The sequence below is a fragment of the Amblyraja radiata genome, chromosome 20 (genome assembly GCF_010909765.2).
Source record: "Amblyraja radiata isolate CabotCenter1 chromosome 20, sAmbRad1.1.pri, whole genome shotgun sequence".
NCBI classification, from domain to species: Eukaryota; Metazoa; Chordata; class Chondrichthyes; order Rajiformes; family Rajidae; genus Amblyraja; species Amblyraja radiata.
In genome coordinates this window covers 45,570,300-45,591,178 of record NC_045975.1, presented here as the reverse complement: position 1 = coordinate 45,591,178, position 20,879 = coordinate 45,570,300, and the positions used below count along the sequence as shown (strand labels likewise).

Sequence of the window (20,879 nt, the reverse complement as noted above, 5' to 3'; positions counted from 1 at the left end):
CATTATTGCCTTCCATCGCAGTGAAGAATGTGGAATCCACTGTGGTGGATGTTTATGTTGACTTTTATGTGGTTGGTGTGGCTTGTTGCTTCTCACTTGTATGGTAACTCAAATTTCACTGTACCTGGTACATGTGATAATAAACCTTGAACCTTGAAAATGTGGTGGCCAAGTTGTGTGGCAAGTTGAGCCAAGGGGCCCTGTTTCCACACTGTATCACTCTATGAGACAAATAAACCAACAATAATAGTGCAAATTAGTATATACTGCACTTTGTTTTATTTATTCCGGATTTTACAGATCTGTACATATCTGTTGTGCTGCTGCAGGTAAGAATGTCACTGTTCCGTTGCAGTATATATGACAATAAAGCACTCTTGACTTGATTCTTAATCCCCCTTCCTGCTCCATCACTTTACGGACAGAGAGACGTTAACCAACCCAGGGTGATTATCCTTAAAGTACTGGATGGAGGTGATGGGGGGGTGTTTTGTCTAAACCATCACAACAGGCAATAGTGGCGTCGTGATCCGGGATAGCAAAGAAGCTCATGGACTGACGGCTCCTGTTCAAAGCATCTTCCGTCTGTGGGATTCGCACCGTCGGTGTTTCTGAAGAAAATGAAGAACAATTTATGTAGGAAAGAACTGCAGATGCTGGTTTAAATCGAAGGTAGCTACAAATTGCTGGAGTAACTCAGCGGGACAGGCAGCGTCTCTGGAGGGAAGGAATGGGTGGCGTTTCCGGTTGAGGCCCTTCTTCAGACCCTTCAAGCCAATTAATCTACAAACCTGTACGTCTTTGGGGTGTGGGAGGCAACTGAAGATCTCTGAGAAAACCCATGCAGTCACAGGGAGAACGTATAAACACTAGAGACAGCACCCGTTGTCAGGATTGAACCCAGGTCTCTAGCGCTGTAAGGCAGCAACTCTAACCGCTGCGCCAATGTGCTGCTGAGTAAACCTGTTGTTATTTAGCTTAGAGTTTAGTTTAGAGATTCAGCATGGTGACAGGCCCTTCAGCTCACCGAGTCCATGCCAACCATCGATCACCCGCTCACACTAGTTCTGTGTTATTCCACTTTCCTCATCCACTTCCTGGTAATTTGACCAACAAACCCACACGTCTTTGGGATGTGGGAGAAAACTGGAGCACCCCGATAAAACCCACACGGTCACAGTGAGTACGTGGAAACTCCGTACAGACAGCACCCATAGTCAGGATTGAACCCGGGTCTCTGGTGCTGTAAGACAGCAACTCTACCGCTGCACCACTGTGTTTGTTTACATGCCGAATGTTCATCAGTAGAACAAGTGGAAGTGTGCTTGAAACCAAGGCATGGAAACCATTTCAATGAATGAGTTTGAGGCCGTTATTGCAAGATTATCGGATAATGTTAATATCTTACAGGGGATACAGAGGAAGTTTCTCAAACTGATATCAAGCACACTAATATTATACATGTTGCAAATCTGAAATAGATTTTAATTCATTTCTTTATGTGGAGAACATTTTTTAATGTTTAGTCAATAAAGCACAAAAATTGCTAATTTAAAAAAAAATTCCAACGACATGTTAACAAACTAATTGTTGTCTCACTCACTGCGGAAATCCATCTGTCAGATGTCCACCTCTGCAGAAGGTCACCTATGTTGAGAAGAACCGCATTTGGAAGGTAGGGGGCAGCGATGTACTGACCAGACCTGGACATTACCTGAAACACAGGTGTTTAAACTGGTTAAACAGCAGCAGCATTGATCTGTTCCAGTTCTGGTGACAGCTACACACACTAACTCTGCTCCTCTCTCCACACCTGCTGAAGCTCTAGTATTTTACACTTTTATTACCTTTACCTGTTCCGACTTAATTCATCGTCTTCCAATTTCCTCCCCATCCCCTATCGAGATCATCCCGGCCAAACTCAACTCTGTGTGAGTCTGAACTTTCCAAAGGAAATGATTGAACAGCACTTACATGCACCTGACAAATTGTCCCATCTCCAAGCTGAGAGTTGTGGCTAAATCCACTGCTCTCAATGAATGTCAATGGTCCAGTGAGATTAAGAAAGACATGGTGTTGGTTCCTTTGGAAAGCGTTGAGTGGATAAATCCCCAGGTTATTGAGGGAAGCAAGAGAAGAGATTGGCAGGATGTTGAGGAAGATGTTTGTATCCTCTAGCCATGATTGAGGTCCCAGAGGACTGGAGAGTGGTCATTGGAGTTGCTTTCTTTAAGAAGAGAAGGAGAGATAATCATAAAACGTGCAGGTCAGTGAGCCTCACATCAGTGGCAAGCGAGTAATTGGAAAGGAATCTTTGGGATAGGATTTACTTATATTTGGAAGAGATTTGTGGGCGGCGCAGTGGTAGAGTTATTGCCTTACAACGCCAGAGATCCGGGTTCGATCCCGACTACGGGCGCTGTCTGTACGAAGTTGTACATTCTCCCTGTGACCGCGTGGGTTTTCTCCGAGTGCTCTGGTTTCCTCCCACACTCCAAATTCGGGACAGTCAACATGGCTTTGACCGCGGCAGGTCATGTCTTATTAACCTAATTAAATACTTTGAGGAGGTGACAGTGTTACCGGATGAGGGCAGATGTTATCTACCTGGATTTTAGAAAGGTATTTGACGCAGTCTCTCATGGCAGGCTGATCCAGAGAAATAAGATGCATTGGATCCACGTGACTTGCTCAAAGTCCAATGTCTGCAATGGGGTCGAGGTGAAACAGACAGTACCCTAGCTCATGGAAGGATCGTTCAGAAGCCTGACAACAGAGGGGAAGAAGCTGTTCCTGAGTCTGGTGGTGCACACTTTCAAGCTTCTGTACCTTCTGCCAGAGGGGAGCAGGGAGAAGAAGGAATGACTGGGCTGGGACATCTTTATTGATGTTAGCTGCTTTTCCAAGGCAGCGTGAGGTCTAGATGGAGTCAATGATGTGTAGTCTGGTCAGTGTGATACAATGACTGGCCTTCACCACGAACACTTGATGGCCACCATGTGCTATGAGTCCAATGCCTCAATGTAGACACCAAGAAACTACCTCTACATGGTAGTGTAGTGTTGACAAAGGCTTTGCAACTAGATCTGTGACACCACTGTTGGCCAGGATGGTGGTGGAAATATCAATTACTACTCGTGTGTTCACATTAGTCGAGGCATCGAGTATAAAAATCAGGACGTCGTATTGCAGCTGCACTTGGAGTATTGTGTGCAGTTCTAGTCACCCACTTCCAGGAAGGATGTGAGGGCTTTGGAGAAGAGGTTCACTAGAATGCTGCCTGGGTTTAAGGGTGTTAGCTGTAAAGAAAGGATGGACAAATGTAGTTTATTTTCTCTGGAGCTTTGGAATTTGCAAGGGGAAGTGATAAAAGTATAAATATTTATAAGGGTCGATGTTCAGAAATTTTTCCCCAGGGTGGATTTGTCAAGGACTTGGGGCCATAGTTTTAAAGTCAGAGGGGGATGTTTAAAGGAATATACAGGCAGATTAGGACCCAGGTCTCTACTTCCCCACAGCCATCAGGCTTTTAAACTTGGCTCGGACAAAACTCTGAACATAATAGCCCATTATCTGATTATTTGCACTTTATCAGTTTATTTATTCATGTGTGTATATATTTATACAATGGTATATGGACACACTGATCTGTTCTGTAGTCATGCCTACTATGTTCTGTTGTGCTGAAGCAAAGCAAGAATTCAGTGTCCTAGCAGGGACACATGACAATAACTCTCTTGAATCTTGAATCTAGCATTGTGAGGCAGCAGCTCTACCAGCTGTGCCACCGGGTCTCCCCCTTGTGAGATGAATGGTCATTGCATTTATTTGGACTAGCTTTTAAAGGTTGCCATATTTAACCTCGTCACTTGTTGTATATATGGAGACAGTGGAATCTGAAGGCTGAGAATCACCTCCAGTCCTGCGTTCCTGTCTTGGAAAAGTAAAGTGATCGTCCCGTAGTCAGAATGTTCCCCACAGCGGGTCTGCTTTTCCTTCACACTGGATTTCTGTACCGCTGGGTAATACGCAGGTCTGAGGGTTGAAATGTTTCCATCACCTTTAAGAGATTATATAATAGATTGGTAATTTATCTGAAAAACAGTAATGTGTTGTAACAAATGTGCAAAACAGATGATAATAACTCGTATCCCTCCCTCTGGCTTTACATTTCATTCTCCTCTTCTCTCCTTATCTGACAACATTTTGTCTCCCTTTCACCTCTAGCCTTTGTCATGTATTCCATCCATCTGCCAACCATCCCCCCTCACCCACATCCACCTATCGAATGCTAGGCTTTGTCACACCTCATCACTCTTTTTCCAGTTTCCTCCCCACCCCCTCCATCAGTCTGAAAAACATCCCGACCTGAAACATCACCTGTCCATGTCCCCCACACTGGGCTGCCTGACAGCACTGTAGTTTAGTTTGTTTAGATTAGTTCAGAGATACAGCACAAAAAACAGGCCCTTCGGCCCTCTCAGTTCACGCCGACCAGCGATCACCGATACACTGGCACTATTCCACACACTATATATAACCATATAACAATTACAGCACGGAAACAGGCCATCTCGACCCTTCTAGTCCGTGCCGAACACGTATTCTCCCCTAGTCCCACTAAGGACAATTTACAATTTTTACCGAAGCCAATTAACCTACAAACCTGTACGTCTTTAGAATGTGGGAGGAAACTGGAGAACCTGGAGAAAACCCACGCAGTCACAGGGAGAATGTACAGACAGCACCCACAGTCAGGATCAAACCCGGGTCTCTGGCGCTGTGAGGCAGCAACTCTACCACTGTGCCACCGTGCTGCCCAGACACTTTGTATTCTGTTCAAGATTACAACACTTACAGTTCCTTATGACTTGATAATAACTCCAGCTGTTTTATTTTTGTTGGTTATTGGTGAAGTTTCCAATTATGTAATCATATTGTGATCCGACCATATTTGATTCATTCCACCCCCCCCCCCCCCCCTTCCCTATATCTCCCAAAGTTGTTTGTCCAGTCAACACCTTGCTCTGTAAATACCAGTTAACAATGGGATCATGAGTGAGTGATGTGTACACATGTGTGATGGATAACGGGCAGGATATTCAACAATGACGGCAAATCATCAGGTTTCATGACATTGAAATGGAGACTTACTGCCCATCTTTTGATGCTTGCTGACAAAGAAATCAGTCTCAACTCCCAGACTCAGCTCAATGACTTTCAAAATCCGCATCGACAGCTCCTTAAAAACGTTCTGAAGAATGACTCCACACCACTGGAAAACTCAGCTAGCTCTTTGACAGGCCATTTCTAATATATAAGAAAATAAAATGACTTTAAATTCCTTCTTACTTTTGTACTGAACGAGGCAAAATAACTAAACATGCTAGACGTGTACTCAATTAGAAGAGGATCTGGAGAATATTTTTGAAGTCAAAGCTAAAAACTGTTGTTTAAAGTTTAAAAACAGGGCCTTTCGGCCCACCGACCGTCACACTAGTTCTATGACCATTACAATGTCCAAGATGGCCGCGCCGTTGTGTTTGGCTGCCCGTCGTCTCCCGTCTGGACGTCTGTGTGGCCTGCAGACAATCCTGGTCTACGATCGCCAAACTCTCCTGGACATCCGAGCCTCTGTCATCGAGTTCTTCATCCGAGGCCCCGGACAAGGCCTCCTCCACTGTTCCCTCCTCGCTCGGCTCCCGGTGAGTGTACGGGCTGGGCCTTGCGGCGGCCGCCGCACGCGCCAAGCCACGAGGGCGGAGTAAATGCACGGGCGCCCTGGAAAGGTTGAAGAATCTCGCCCGCGCCTGTTCAACATAAGCCTACTTTGCCTAGCGCTGTGAAGTCGGATCTGGTCGGTCCTACCGCTTCATGCATTGGCGGTCCCTCGAGCCCAGGTATGCCTCTCTCCGGGTCGATCTTTCCGGTCCCCCGATCTGCCAGCCCGCGGGTTCCCAGCCAGGCCATCTGTGAAACGCAACGGCGTGGTCTCCCTGAACCTCCGCCCGCTGGCGTGGGAGCCGTTAACGGACCACAACTTACCTGCTAAAGTGGTCCTGATCAATGCAAGATCCTTACTGAAGAAAACCTTCATCCTCAATGACTTCTTCATTGCACCTGGATTAGACTTCGTACTGATCACAGAAACCTGGCTTAATCCTGGTGAGCTTGCTCCACTTGTGGAACTCTGTCCTGATAACTGTAACTTTTTCAGCTCGCCCAGGCTCTCCGGACGCAGTGGGGGCCTAGCCACTGTGTTTAAGAAAAATTTCAACTGCTGCCTTCTGAATGCTGATCATTTCTCCAGCTTCGAACATTAACTAATTATAGTTGGTCTATTCTGTCCACTTTTAATTGTTCTTGTGTATTGCCCACCAAAAATGCACAAGGACTTTATCACACAATTTGCTGATCTTATCTCTAGCTTGTTGCCCAAATTTGACCGGGTCCTGATTCTTGGTGATTTTAACATTCATGTCTGCTGTCCCACTAAGCCTCTTTTGAGTGAATTTATGAACCTGGTTGAGTCTTTCAATCTGACTCTACTTACCACTGGACCCACTCACAAGCTTGGCCATACACTCGACCTAGTGCTATCGTCTGGTCTCCCTGTTCAGTTCAGTTCAGTTTTACTTGTCATATGTAGGTTAACACAGAGTCAACGGTACAATGAAATGTGTTTGACAAGACAACGGGTCACCTTACAAGGATAAAATTAAGGTAAAAAAAAAGATAAGATAAAAGTGACATTGGTAGGTAAAAGACAATAATATATAAAATAATCAACATATATGATGTGTTTATCAGTTCAGAAGCCTGATGGCATGATGATAAAAACTGTTCTTAAGTCTGGTGGTACGTGCAGTTATGCTCGTGTATTGTCTGCTTGACGGCAAGAAGGAGAACAGTCTGTGCTGGGTGGCTGTGGTCCTTGATGATGCTGTATGCTTTCCGCATGCAACGCTGGTGGAAAATGTCCTGAATGGCTGGGAGACAGTTGCCAGTGATGTGCTGTGCCGCCTTCACCACTCTAGTGATTTACGGCAATGGGCAGAACAGTTCCCGTACCAGACAATCTTCTCAAATACCAGGAAGCAGACTCACAATTTGTAATATAGAAATTATTGATGCTTGTTTGTCAGATCATAGCGCAATTATATTTGATGCATCTCTACCTTTCTCTCCCTCAAAACCCATCTCCCTGCTCGCTACTCGCGCTACGTAAACTCTTCGACTGCCAGTAAATTCTCTGAGGCTCTCATAGCCAACCCCGACATCTGCACCATCGAGGCGTCTCCCGTCCATCTCAGCACTGACGACCTCATTTCTTTATTCAATACCACTTGTTCTTCCATCCTGGATTCTGTTGCTCCTCTTAAAATGAAAAAGCCTAAGCCTAAAGGCTGTCCCTGGCTCAATGACACCACCAGAGCCCTAAGAAGAGAGTGCAGAAAATCAGAACGGAAGTATAAATCTGATAAGCTTCAAATTTCTTTTGAATGTCTGAGAAACAATCTTCTCAAATACCAGGAAGCAGTAAAGTCTGTGAGAACACAAAACTTTTATGACCTTATTTCAACAAACGCCCATAACTCCAAGGTCCTATTTAGTACCATTACCTCTGTCATATGTCCTGCCCCCAGTACCAGCTTAGCTGGGACCCCTGCTAAGTGCGAAGAATTTACTATATTTTTCACCAGTAAAGTTGAGAACATCAGAACGAATATTTCCCCTCCCATCCGTGACTTAGCATTCTCATTGGTCTGTTCTTCTAAATTAGACTGTTTCCAACCCGTTACTCTACCCTCCCTTGTAAAGCTGGTCTCCACGATGAAACCTGAAACCTGCAACCTGCCCCCTTGACGTTTTCCCCTCTGCCCTTCTGAAGGATGTCTTTGCAATAGCCGGTCCCTGCACCCTCTCTATCATCAACAGTTCTCTGGCCACTGGCGCTGTTCCAACCTGTTTCAAGCATGCAGTGGTCCAGCCCCTCCTGAAAAAACCTAACCTAGACCCCACCTTGCCTAGCAACTACAGACCTATTTCCAAACTGCCTTTCCTTTTAAAATTCCTTGAAAAGGAAATTCTAAATCAACTAATGCCTTACCTAGAGTCTGCCTCGTTGAAGGTACATAACGACCTTCTTCTCGCCATTGACTCCGGCGACTGTGCACTCCTGCTCCTTCTCGACCTCAGCGCTGCATTTGATAAAGTGGACCACACCATCCTAATTGACCGTCTCCGGTACGGGGTTGGTATTGATGGCACTGCCCTGAGCTGGTTCGTTTCCTACCTCAAAGATAGGAGTTTCTCTACAAACATAGGCAACTCTTTCTCTTCCCCAGCTAGCCTCTGCTGCGGGATTCCACAAGGCTCCATCCTAGGCCCCATTCTCTTCTCTCTGTACATGCTCCCCTTAGGCCAAGTCATTCAAAGGCGCGGCATTTCCTTCCACTGCTAATCAGACAGCTCTATCACCCCCTGAAACCCAACAACCAATCAAATCTACTCAGCCTTATGCACTGCCGCGAGGATATAAAGTGTTGGATGGCGCAGAACTTCCTCCAACTAAACGAGAACAAGTCTGAGGTCATCTTACTCGCCCCCTCAGACTCCATCAAAACGATAGCAGGCAGCCTTGGAAGCCTAACCTCCTGACTCATACCTCACGTCAAAAACCTTGCCGTGATATTTGACTCCGCTTAGAAGTTTGACAAACAAGTCAATGCTGTGGTAAAAGCTCGCTTCTTCCAGCTTCGCACAATAGCTAAATTAAACCATTCCTCCAATTCGACGACCTGGAAAAGATCATCCACCCATTTATCTCCTCCCGCCTTGATTACTGCAGCTCCCTATACACTGGCATCTGCCAATCATCCCTGTCCTGCCTGCAATTGGTCAAAAACGCCGCAGCGAGACTTCTGACGGGCACCCGTAAAAGGGGCCACATCACCCCGATTCTGGCCTCTCTCCACTGGCTCCCAGTGCGGTACAGAATCAATTTCAAGCTCCTATATGTATACAAACTTGCCCCCACCTACATCAAAAATCTGCTAACCACCAATCTACCTCCAGGTCCCTCAGGTCGGCCGACTTGGGGCTACTGACTAAGCTCGGGCGACCGCGCTTTTGCGGTTGCAGCACTTAGACTGTGGAACAGCATCCCTCTTCCCATCAGAACTGCCCCCTCCATCGACTCCTTTAAGTCTAGACTTAAAACCTATTTTTACTCACAAGCATTTCTTGAGGTCCTCTGAGAGAGCGCTGTATGTATGTATTTATGTATGTATTGTTGATCTATGTACCACTGTTTGTAGCACGTTAGTACCTGCACTGATGTAAAGCACTTTGGTCAACGAGAGTTGTTTTTAAATGTGCTTTAGAAATAAAATTGACTTGACTATATTACCCCAAATTCTCACCTACTCTTTACACGCTAGGGGAAATTTACAGAGGGCCAATTAACCAACAAACCCGCATGTTTTTAGGATGTGGGAAGAAACTGGAGCACCCGAATAATAGCAGAGAGAACGTGCAAACTCCACGCAGACTCCGCACTGTCAGGGATGATGGTGGAGGCAGATTCGACAGTGGCATTTAAATGAATTTTGGATAGCTACATGGATTTGCAGGGAACGGAGAGATGTGGATCACGTGCAGGCAGAGGAGATTTATTTAACAGCATCATTTTCAGCATGGACATTGTGGGCTGAAGTGTCTGTTCCTCTGCGGTGCTGTTCTATGCTCTATGTTCTGTGTTTGTGAGTAACATTTCCCCAGTGACACAACAGCTAGACAGCCTCGTTCCTGGCATGCGGACAATGACATGGATTGCAATCCAATCTCAATGTGAATTCTGAGATCTTACGTCAGTGGAAGACAACGATGTCACATTAAAGGCTTCTTTCAGGTCATTCAGTTCCGTTGGGTTTAAGCTGTGAAGAGAAGAATATTTACATTTGTTTATATAAAGATCCGTGCTTAAATGTTACTCAGTCATTTGTCCTGATACTTCCACAGATGTGTTGAATAAATTTACAGAAGCCAATTAACTTACAAATCCACAAGTCTTTGGGATGTGGGAGGAAACCGAGCACCAGAAGAAACCCACACGGTCACAGGGAAAACGTACAATCTGTGTACATACAGCACCCGCAGTCAGGATTGATCCCGGGTCTCCGGCGCTGTAAGGCAGCAGCTCTACCCACTGCACCACCGTGCCGTGATGTCAAACCTTACAGTTTATGCATTCAATAAATAATCTTCCTTGTATGTGCTTCATAATATTTCCTTTCAGCAATGTGGATGCAAGAAAGGGAAATCTCGGGGGAACCTTACCTCTCAGTCTGAAAATCTATCCAGCCATGGCATGGAATATCTGAGTCCTTGGAACGAGCATATTGCTGTTTAATGTCCTTGGGAAGTAGAAAGAACTTCCTGCAGATGTCCATTGCTTCAAACACCTGTGGAGCAATGGTCCAAGATTAAATGCACTGTACAATTGGAATAGGTACACTAAGGTTCATGTTCATTTTTCACGATTGTCAAAGGGTGAGACAGATGATAATTAATAAATCTCCTCTTTCCAAATGCAACTAACTTCTACATTTTTACGCTTGCTCCACCTATGCCTGTTGGATCTCCTGGTCACAAACTATTTTAACTCCCCTTCCCATTCCCACATTGACCTTTCTGTCCTGGGCCTCCCCCATTGCCAGAGTGAAGCCTCACACAAACTGGAGGAACAGCACCTCATGTTCTGCTTGGGTACTTTACACCCCAGCGGTATGAACATTGAATTCTCCTATTTTTGGTAACTACATAAACCTCCCATTTCCCTTCTTCCCCACTTCTTTCTCTCACCCCCCCCCCCCCCCCCCCCCCCCCCCCTTTCCCTTGTGCCCCATCTGGACCTGCACCTATTTCTCTCCTCACATTTTTCTTCCTTTCTCCAGCTTCACAAAGAGATGTGAAAGTGGATTGATCGTATCAGATGATGCTAGATTGTCTCTTGAGACCAGAGTCTCCACACCTTGCCACCATCCTCCTTAGACAGTAGTACAGCACAATATAACGGGATATTAAAGTGCGTGCATACTTGCTCATCTTTGATGCCGGTGTCTTTGAGGTACACAAATCCAAGTTCACTGAATGCCCGTCCGATCTCTGTGGATAATCGTTTCATTTCATGGGCTGAAGGTACAGCTTGACCCAAGGCAAATGAGCCAAAGTCAACCACAGCGACACTCATCTTCTTCCAACGATTCTGGCCTCGTAAGGATTTCCTGTAACACAGGGCTGCGTGAATTATTCAACCTGATTCTAACTGGCACCAACATGGTTAAAGACCATGCCACATGCAAATTAGAGGAACAGCACCTCATATTTATCTTGGGCAGCTTACAATCCAATGGTATGAAAATTGATTTCTATAATTTGAAGTAACCTTTGCATTCCCTCCCTCTCTGTACCTCTCCCACACTAGTCACCTTGCTGTTCGTATCCCTTTCTTTATCACTTCCCCCACTGCCAACAATGGACCATTGTGGGCTCCACCTTTCCTGAGTCACCGGTTCCGGCTGTTTGTTCAGTGCCTTTACATATCTCCAGTTTCCCTCTCCCCTGACTCTCATCTGAAGAAGTGTCTCGCCTTGAAATGTCACTTATTCCTTCTCTCCAGAGAATATGCTCGACCCACTGAATTACTCCAGTATTTTGTGTCTATCTATGGTCTTTATTTATTCACAAGAGGTCAATGTGCTCCAGGTTTAAGGGTAAATGAAGATAATATTTTACACAGAGGATGGTGGGTGCCTGGAACACACTGCTAGTGGTGTTGGTGGAGGCAGATACGATAATGGTGTTAACAATCTTTTAGTTAGACATATGGAAGTGCAGGGAATGGAGGGATATGGATCATGTGCAGCAGAGAGTAATTTAACCAGGCATCATATCCAGCACAGACATTGAGGGCCGAAGGGCCTGTCCTGTGCTCTTCTGTTCCGTCTTAGTCCATGTTTTGCATACAATGTGAATAATTTACCATAGTGAATTAACTTTTCAGCACATCTTTGGTATAATGAGGCCCCTTGGCCCACAATGTCCGTGCCAAACACGATGTTAAATGAAACTAATCTCCACTGCCTGCATGTGATCTATATCCCCTCATTCCCTGCATATCCATGCGCCTATCTTGTAGCCTCCTAAATGCCACCATCATATCTGCCTCCACCACCACCCCTGGCAGCACGTTCTAGAATCCTTCACCCTCTGTGCAAAAAATAACTTGTCCCACACATCTCCTTTAAACTTTGCCCCTCTCACCTTAAAGCTGTGCCCTCTAGTCTTTGACATTTACACCCTGGGGAAACAGGTTCTGACTGTCTATTTAAAAAAATGTACTGACTTCTATCAAAGAGTGGAAAAGCTGACTATTTCTCTCTCCATTGATGATGTCTCATCTATTTTCTGTTTTTATTTCTCTGGAGGCACATTTTACATTGAGAGGAAATTATTGGGAATGTATGAGGTATTTTCTAAACACCTTTCAATAAAACTGATTGTAGCTGGAGACTAAAGAAAAACTACAATTCTATGAATTGAATCATTTCTCCCGCGCTCTTTCCTTCTCTTCAATTCCTCACTCCCATTAGGTGAGAAAATCATTCAGGAATGTTTACATTGCTTTTGGCATCTTAAGAGGCATTGGACAGATGGTTTACAGATCTTTCATTGGAAGGTGTAGGAAGGAACTGCAGATGCTGGTTTAAACCGAAGGTAGACAAAGTGCTGGAGTAACTCAACGGGACTGGCAGCACCTCTGGAGACAAGGAATGGGACGGATCCATTTTTATCATGATAATTCTCAAATAATTAGAAAAAAATGTACTCTTCAAATTAAAGACCAATATAGCAGAGCACAGGATGGGAATGGAGCCTGCAGCCCATGTGTGTAGTGAACATGATGGAGTTAAACTGATTTTATCTGCCTGTACATTATCCACAACCCTCTATTGCCTGCACTTCCATGTGCCTGTCTAAAAGCCTCTTAAACACCACTATCATATCTGCCTCCACCACAACCCCAGCAATGCATCCCAGGCTCCGACCACTCTGTAAAAAATCTTGCCCTGCACATCTCCATTAAACTTTCCCACTCTCACATTATTGCTATATCCTCTACTGTTGGACATTTCCACCCTGGGAAAAAGGTCCTGACTGTCAATGCCTCATAATTTTATTCTCCCCTCAACTTCCGGCGTTCCACAGAAAGCAATCCAAGTCTGTACAACCTCGCCCAGTAGCTGTAATCCTCTAATCCAGGCAGCATTCTGGTCAATCTCCTCTGCACCCTCGACAAAACCTCCACAATTCTAGGGTGACTGGAATTACACGCAATACTCCAAATAAAATATGTTACAGCCATTTTCCATTCAGGAAACATGAAATGGAGAAGTTTTGAAAATTTGAACAATTATCTTTAGTCTCAATACTCACTGAAAAAATCCTTTGACCAGTTTCCTGCTCAGATTCCAAATGTACTATTTTATAAAGACGATTTTCAATATTTATCCTGATTTTTTTGCTAGTAATGGGACTAGGGGAGATTATGTGTTCGGCACGGACTAGAGGGGTCGAGATGGCCTGTTTCCGTGCTGTAATTGTTATATGGTTATATGGTTATATGGTAATGTGGATCTTGGACTAAAATACCAATCAGATTTCAACACATGAATTGTGCTAATCATTTACTTGCGCTGTAAACAAAAAAAAGCTTCAGGAAATAACCTTTGAAGCAAAAGGTAAATGCACAATTCTCTGTGCAAGCTGATCAATAACTAGCATTTACTGCAAGTTAGACGGGTCCCGACCCCAAACATCGCCCATTCTTCTTCTCCGGAGGTGTTGCCTGACCCGCAGAGTTACTTCAGCATTGTGTCTATCATTATGGGGAGAAGGCAAGAACGGGGTACCGATTGTGAATGATCAGCCATGATCACAGTGAATGGCGGTACTGGCTCGAAGGGCAGAATGGCCTACTCCTGCATCTATTGTCTATTGTCTATTTCTATTTGTGTCTATCACATTTCCATTGACTCCATTTATACCTCACGCTGCCTCGGCAAGGCCAGCTGCATAATCAAGGACGAGTCGAACCCTGGCCACTCCCTCTTCTCCTCTCTCCCATCAGGCAAAAGGGATAGAAGTGTGAAAACGCACAGATTCAGGGACTGAACCATCCTACTACAACCAGAGAGCAGTGCTGAACTACTATCTACCTCATTGGTGATCTTGCCCTGAACGTTATTCCCTTATGTATCTATACACTGTAAATGGCTTGATTACGCAACAAAAGCTTTTCACTGCACCTCGGTACACGTGACCATAAACTAAACTGTAAAGACATTTTAAGTCCTCAAACATGTTGCTTATTGACGGTACAAACTATAAATGGGAGAACATGGAAAGAACAGAAATGCAGCAGCGATTATCATGTGTGCTTTTAATTTTAATCAGCATCTAGATTGGATTAATTCCTGTTTCTGATCTGTATGATTTGATGAGTTTTTACCTCTCTGGATTCATACCTTTGTTAATTTCTCTGTCACATTCAAACACAGTTCCGCCAAGCCTTTTATTGTTGTAGAGGATAGAAACAAAATGCTGGAGTAACTCAGCGGGACAAGCAGCCTCTCTGGATGGAAGGAATGGGTGACGTTTCGTGTCGAGACCCTTCCTTAGACTCAATAGTCCATTGTTAATTGTGGTCAAGGTGAGAACGAGTTAGACACCTTGTATGAGTTATACGAGTTTTCACTGAGCCCACAGCTAACAATGTTTAGTTTAGTTTAGAGTTAAGGGCCTGTCCCACTTACGTGTCATTTTCACGCAATTTACGCGAGACAAGATGGTCCTGTGAAGCCGTCTGGAGCGCGTGACATCATTTGAAGATGGACACAAAGCTGGAGTAACTCAGCGGGACCGGCAGCATCTCTGGAGAGAAGCAATGGGTGATGTTTCGTGTCGAGACTTCTTCAGTCTGAAAAGAAGGGTCTTGACATGAAACGTCACCCATTGCTTCTCTCCAGAGATGCTGCCGGTCCCGCTGAGTTACTCCTGCATTTTGTGTCTATCTTCAATTTTCTTGGCCCAGTTCTGGGAGTAGAAGTGGGGGCAGATTCGGATTGCAACGGCCGTGAGCCCCAGGCTGAGCTTGGCGATCGTTTGCCTGCTTCTGCTGCTGAAGGTGAGACGTTGCGTCACACCAGGGTCTTGGGCCTGTCCCACTTTGGCCGTCAGTTCCGCGACAGGCCGTTGGCGCGCAAAGATTTTGTTCACTACAACATTTTCGGAGCCCCGCGCGATGTCGCGCACAACTACATACCCCTCCGCGCTTCTCAGTGGGACCGGCCCCTCGCGGCCATACGATGCCTGTGCGCCTCAATGCGATCACGAGGCCGTATAATTTGTGTGCCAAGGACACCTAAGTGGAACAGGACCTTTACGGCGCGGAAACAGGCCCTTCGGCCCACCGAGTCCGTGCCGGCCAGCGATCCGCACACATTAACACCATCCTACACACACTAGGGACAATTTATACTTATACCAAATATAAAAAACCCAAGCCAATTAACCTCCAAACCTGTACGTCGTTGGAATGGACGGCTTCCTTGATCATCATTACTTTTTTTGCAAACTTGGTTTAAACCAGCATCTGGAGTTCCTTCCTACACAGTCCTTCCTTGCTCCCTGCCTTGCTCACTGCCTTTCACCCTGCCTTTCTCGTCCCTATTCTGTCCACTAATCATTCTCCCATCACCCTCCGTGCCAACATTCTACCTCATCACTAACCTGAAGTTCACTTGCTGTAATTAATCAACGTGCTTGCTGCTCCAAGCTGCTGCTCCGGCTCCGACTTGCAATCCAATGGCTCACATCTGCCCACGGACTGGATTTATAAAGTCTCTGCTCCAGGACTGGCTGCAATTCACTTGCTGCTCTGTTGACAAACCAGAAAGTTCACGTTCTTTTGGTTTGTATGTTCCAACGCCTCCTATAATTTAGTGAAACTGAATCTTCACCAATGTTTTATTCTTTATTGCAGTTTCTGCTGTACAAAACAGGTAGGATTACACTATTATTATCCAACAGAGTCAAGGCAGACAAGAACATACACTGAGGCTTTAGATCCTTAAAGTTCACTTCCTGAATTACAAAGCAAGTTTATTTCACATGTTTAACTGTTGATTTTGAAAACCTACAGATATTCTCATCATTTTTTTTTTTAACATTTCTGGTTTTATCTCATATTTGAATGTTTGCTTTCTTGTTAATCTTTATTGAGACGTTCTCTGTTGTTTGACCCCCACCTTCAAATGCATCTACAGGAGTCGCTGCCTCAAAATGTCAGCCAGCATCATCAGAGACCCACACCACCCTGGCCACACACTCACCTCACCCCCTGCCTTCAGGAAGAAGGTACAGGAGCCTGAAAACTGTTACATACACGTTCAGGGACAGCTTCTTCCCAGCAACTGTGATGATATGTGTTTACGTGTCCGAGAGTTCTAAACAAGTGAATTCATATTTAATCAACCTCCTTTGTAGGAATGTTACAAAATTTTGAGATTTAAAAAATCAAGCCTGTAATTTATCCCATCAGATAAAGCATAAAAAGAACTTTAATTTGATACCTAATTCACTTTCATATCTTCAGTATTAAAAAAATTATGGTCATTTTCATACTCGGAAATTAGTATCTTGTTCCCTATTGCTTTTCCATTGACTTAAGACAAAAGCTGTGATCGAGGACAGTCAAAAGCCCATAACTTTCTTAAAATTAAGAGAACTGGATGAAATTTTCATTTATTTTAGATTGAAGCATTATGAAACAAATATGAAACATCTTACTAGGATTAACAAAAATTAAAGCATATAATTAGTTAATTACCTAATTGTAGCTAATTACAAAATTGACCGTTGTGACAGAAATAGTAATAAACACACAGACTCCCTTGAAAATTAAAAAAAGTGATATTCTCAAGATCAGAACTTTAATATTATTGTATTTTACTTCGGAGTCACGTGAGTGATTCCATGAAGAACCCGCTCAGCACGCATGCGCGGCATTACGTCCAGCAGAGCAACAGCGGCACAGCGGGAGGCAGATGCTCCCGCTATGGAGGTGAAAGAACGGACCGTCAGGTAAGCTGACGTCGGGTTTTTCTTTCACAGGGAGCCTTCTGCTGTCCGGCAGAGAAGAAAGGCTCTAGAACAAACCTGTCCCCCGCTCGACTCCACGGAGGAGCGTTCCATCTGGGGGGGGGGCAGCAACAGAACAGACCTGTCCCCCGCTCGACTCCACGGAGGAGCGTTCCATCTGGGGGGGGGCAGCATCAAGGCGGTAGGATCACTTACCCGGCGCTCCGCTAACCCGACACCGTGCCGAACCCAGCCCGCTAGCGCCTGAGCAGCGGGCTGGAAGTACCGCCACGGAAGAGGCGTCCGGCCGGTGGCTCCGACATCGGACGGGACGTCTTTCCACCCGCACGGAGGGAAAGACAGCCGCCTGAACAGACCTGCCCCCGCTCGACTCCACGAAGGAGCGTTCCATCTCGCGGGGGCAGCAACAAGGCGGTAGGTCCGCTTACCGGGCGGTCCGCTACCCCGACACCGCGCCGAGCCCAGCCCGCTAGCGCCTGAGCAGCGGGCTGGATGTAAAGCCATGGAAGAGGCGTCCGGCCGGTGGCTCCGACTTGTCGGACGGGGACGTCTCTCTACCCAGGCATGGAGCGGCTCATGGAGCAGGAGCTCCAGTGAGGTGCACCCCAGGAGGGGCGCTCTCGCAGAGGGGGGTCAGGCACTCCCTCCACAGTGCCTTGTGCACTGTCCATTGCTTCCTCCTTTCCAGAGGATAGCTTTGGTGACCAGGACTGGGCTGGTCAAGAACAGGGGCAATGGCTGAAGATCTCAGGAGTATGCAAGGGGTGCAGGAACAGGAAGAGCTGCTAGGTGTGGTGGACAGCTACGTGGAAACCCCACGTGCAGGAGGCCATTAAAAGCCTGACGTCAGCCATCACATCGTTTTTTCCTCGTTCCATGGAAAAATACGGAGATGACCACAACCTTCGTAAACAAGTCATAAGACCTGCCATAAAATCCTACATTGCGGGGTTGTGCATACCCAGCCACTGAGCCAGACCCACTGCTCTTTGGCAAAAACCTCACAAAGCATATGAAGGACATGCAAGAGGTTTTACAAAACTTTCGGCTCATGAGGGCAGGGCCGGGACGAGCAAACCAAAAACAGTAATTCCTACGCAGCAGCACCCCATCGCGTCCATCAGTCAACGTCTACCATATCGGACTGATGAAAGCTCGGGGTTCACATTCTATCACCGAAAGTCTTCTTTAGACCAGGGCCCAGAGCGGACCCCATGGAAAATGTGCCACCCCCCAACGTCACCGCCACGTCAGACGACGTGCAACACTCGTTGGACCGGCAGGAAACAGAAGAATACCCATAACCATGTAGGTGGGTCTGGTTCCTACCAGTATATAGATTAATACTAACACATGTGAGTCTATCACGAGTGATCAGTATATACTCAATGGCATTAGTGAATACAAATACAATTCATACTAGAAAAATTGCCACCAGGTCAACATTCACCCCAGAGGGTATTTTCCCCCTCTCCGTTAAAGAAACAAGAGGGACAAGCTGAACTGGTGAGAATAATTACAAAGGGTATCATGGGAAAACCTGAACCCTTGCAATTCGTATCAAATATATTCACTAAACCCAAAAAAGATGGTGGATGTCGCATCATCATTGACTTAACTTCACTAAATATGCTTGTTAAGTATATACATTTCAAAATGGAACCGGTTGTTACTGCCAAACAACTAAATTCCAAAGGATACTTCATGGCAAGCATTCATCTTAAAGATGTTTACTATTTAGTACCATTCACAAGGATCATCGCAGATACCTGAAATTTACCTGGATGGGGCAGCTATAGCAGTTTAAAGCGTTACCCAATGGGTTCACATCAGCCCAAGAGTGTCACCAAGACACGAAAACCAGCTCTGGCAATATTCAGAAGACAAAAACATATTGTCATGGCATATCTTGATGATATCCTAAATGGTAGGCAAGACCATGAAATTGACTATGTTAGCTGTTCAGCTACCAAACAGTTATTCGAAACCCTGGGGTTGTCTTACATCCAGATAAATCTAAGTTGAAGCCATCCACTATCATGGACTACTTGGGCTTCACAATTAATTCAGTCTACGTGACTGTAACATCGCCAAGAGACAACATAGTTGAATTGGCACAATCATGCAACAATTTAATGGTTAACAAACTACCAACTACTCGACAAGTAACAGAGTAATTGGGAAAATGGTAGCAGCATTTCCGGCTACATAATTCGGACCTTTGTACCAAAAACGACATACAGGTCATTATGATCGTTTCATGAAGTTACCCACTGAAGTATTATCAGAACTACAGTGGTGGGCAAAACACGTTTGACATAGTTTCAGCCTATTATCATCACTAACCCTACGTCAGTTATCCAAACAGATGCCAGTGCTCAAGGCTGGGGAGCAACTAGCTCTATATCCAGTAGAGGTAGTAGATGGACTAACCTAGAATCATCGTTACCACTTACACTGGGCATTAATTATCTAGAGATGTTGGGTGACTTTTATGGTTTAAAAGCATATGCATAAATATGCATCACTTGCATGTACGGTTATAAATAGATAATACTACGGTGGTGGCCTACATTAACCATATGGGCGGCATAAAATTGGTATCATGCGACAAGTTGATCAACACAATTTGGCAATGGTGCGTCCAAAGACATATTTGGCTATCAGTAACTTACCTGCCAGGTAAGCTAAATACAGTGTTCAAGAAGGAACTGCAGATGCTGGAAGATCGAAGGTACACAACATTGCTGGAGAAACTCAGCGGGTGCAGCAGCATCTATGGAGCGAAGGAAATAGGCGACGTTTCGGGCCAAAACCCTTCTTCAGACTGATCAGTGGCAGACACCAGGTCACGTAAACCCTTCTTCAGACTAAATACAGTGGCAGACACCAGGTCACGTAAATTTAATGACAACATCGAATGGATGGTAAAACCCCCCAAAAAAATTCCCAAAAGTTATCAAGCAATATGGCACGCCAGATATCGATTTATTTGCATCAAGGCTAAATCATCAGGTACTTATGTATGTCGCTTGGGAACCAGACCCTGAGGCAGCAGTGGTAGATGCGTTCGCGCTGGATTGGGGAAATTCTTCTTCTATGCATTTCCTCCCTTCTGCCGGGGACTACGCACAGTACAAATGGACTCTGCTTCAGGTATTTTGATAGTACCCGACTGGCCTACACAGCCAAGGTTCCCAATACTCCATGACATGGTTGTTGAAACTCCGATGGTATTCCCCAGTCACAAACCACTTCTGGGACTGGGATTATCATAACAAACCGTCGACACCATGTCAGCATCCCTCCGAACATCCACTAAAAAACAGCACTTGTCCAGCATCAAAAAATGGGAAGTACTGCTTGGATACAGGGACCACCTACTCAACCGCTACAGTTACCAACGTACTGGAATTACTGGCGAACCTTCACCACGATGAAGGACTCAGCTACAGAGCCATCAACACAGCTAGAATTGCCCTGCCTGTCTATTTAAAACCAACTCCAGGACAACAGGCCATGTGGTCCCACCAGCTGGTGGTCAAACTAATGAAGGGTATTTACAACTCTAACCCCCTAGACCAAGGTACACCCATACATGGGATGTCAGTGTGGTCCTGACATACCTCAGGGGATGGCCACCAGCCAGATCC

General features: G+C 45.4%; 1 protein-coding gene across 1 annotated transcript; it reads right to left on the bottom strand.

Annotated features, from left to right (window-relative positions):
* Positions 1 to 256: 256 nt before the first annotated feature.
* On the bottom strand, positions 257 to 13,597 carry LOC116984367 (2-oxoglutarate-dependent dioxygenase htyE-like). The gene is given in 9 exon segments (XM_033038523.1): positions 257 to 611; positions 1,604 to 1,714; positions 3,915 to 4,060; positions 5,155 to 5,248; positions 5,251 to 5,310; positions 9,872 to 9,938; positions 10,342 to 10,466; positions 11,102 to 11,301; positions 13,501 to 13,597. Coding segments are annotated over 8 exon segments (798 nt in total). The 5' UTR covers positions 11,255 to 11,301; positions 13,501 to 13,597; the 3' UTR covers positions 257 to 569.
* Between the last annotated feature and the right edge of the window lie 7,282 nt (positions 13,598 to 20,879).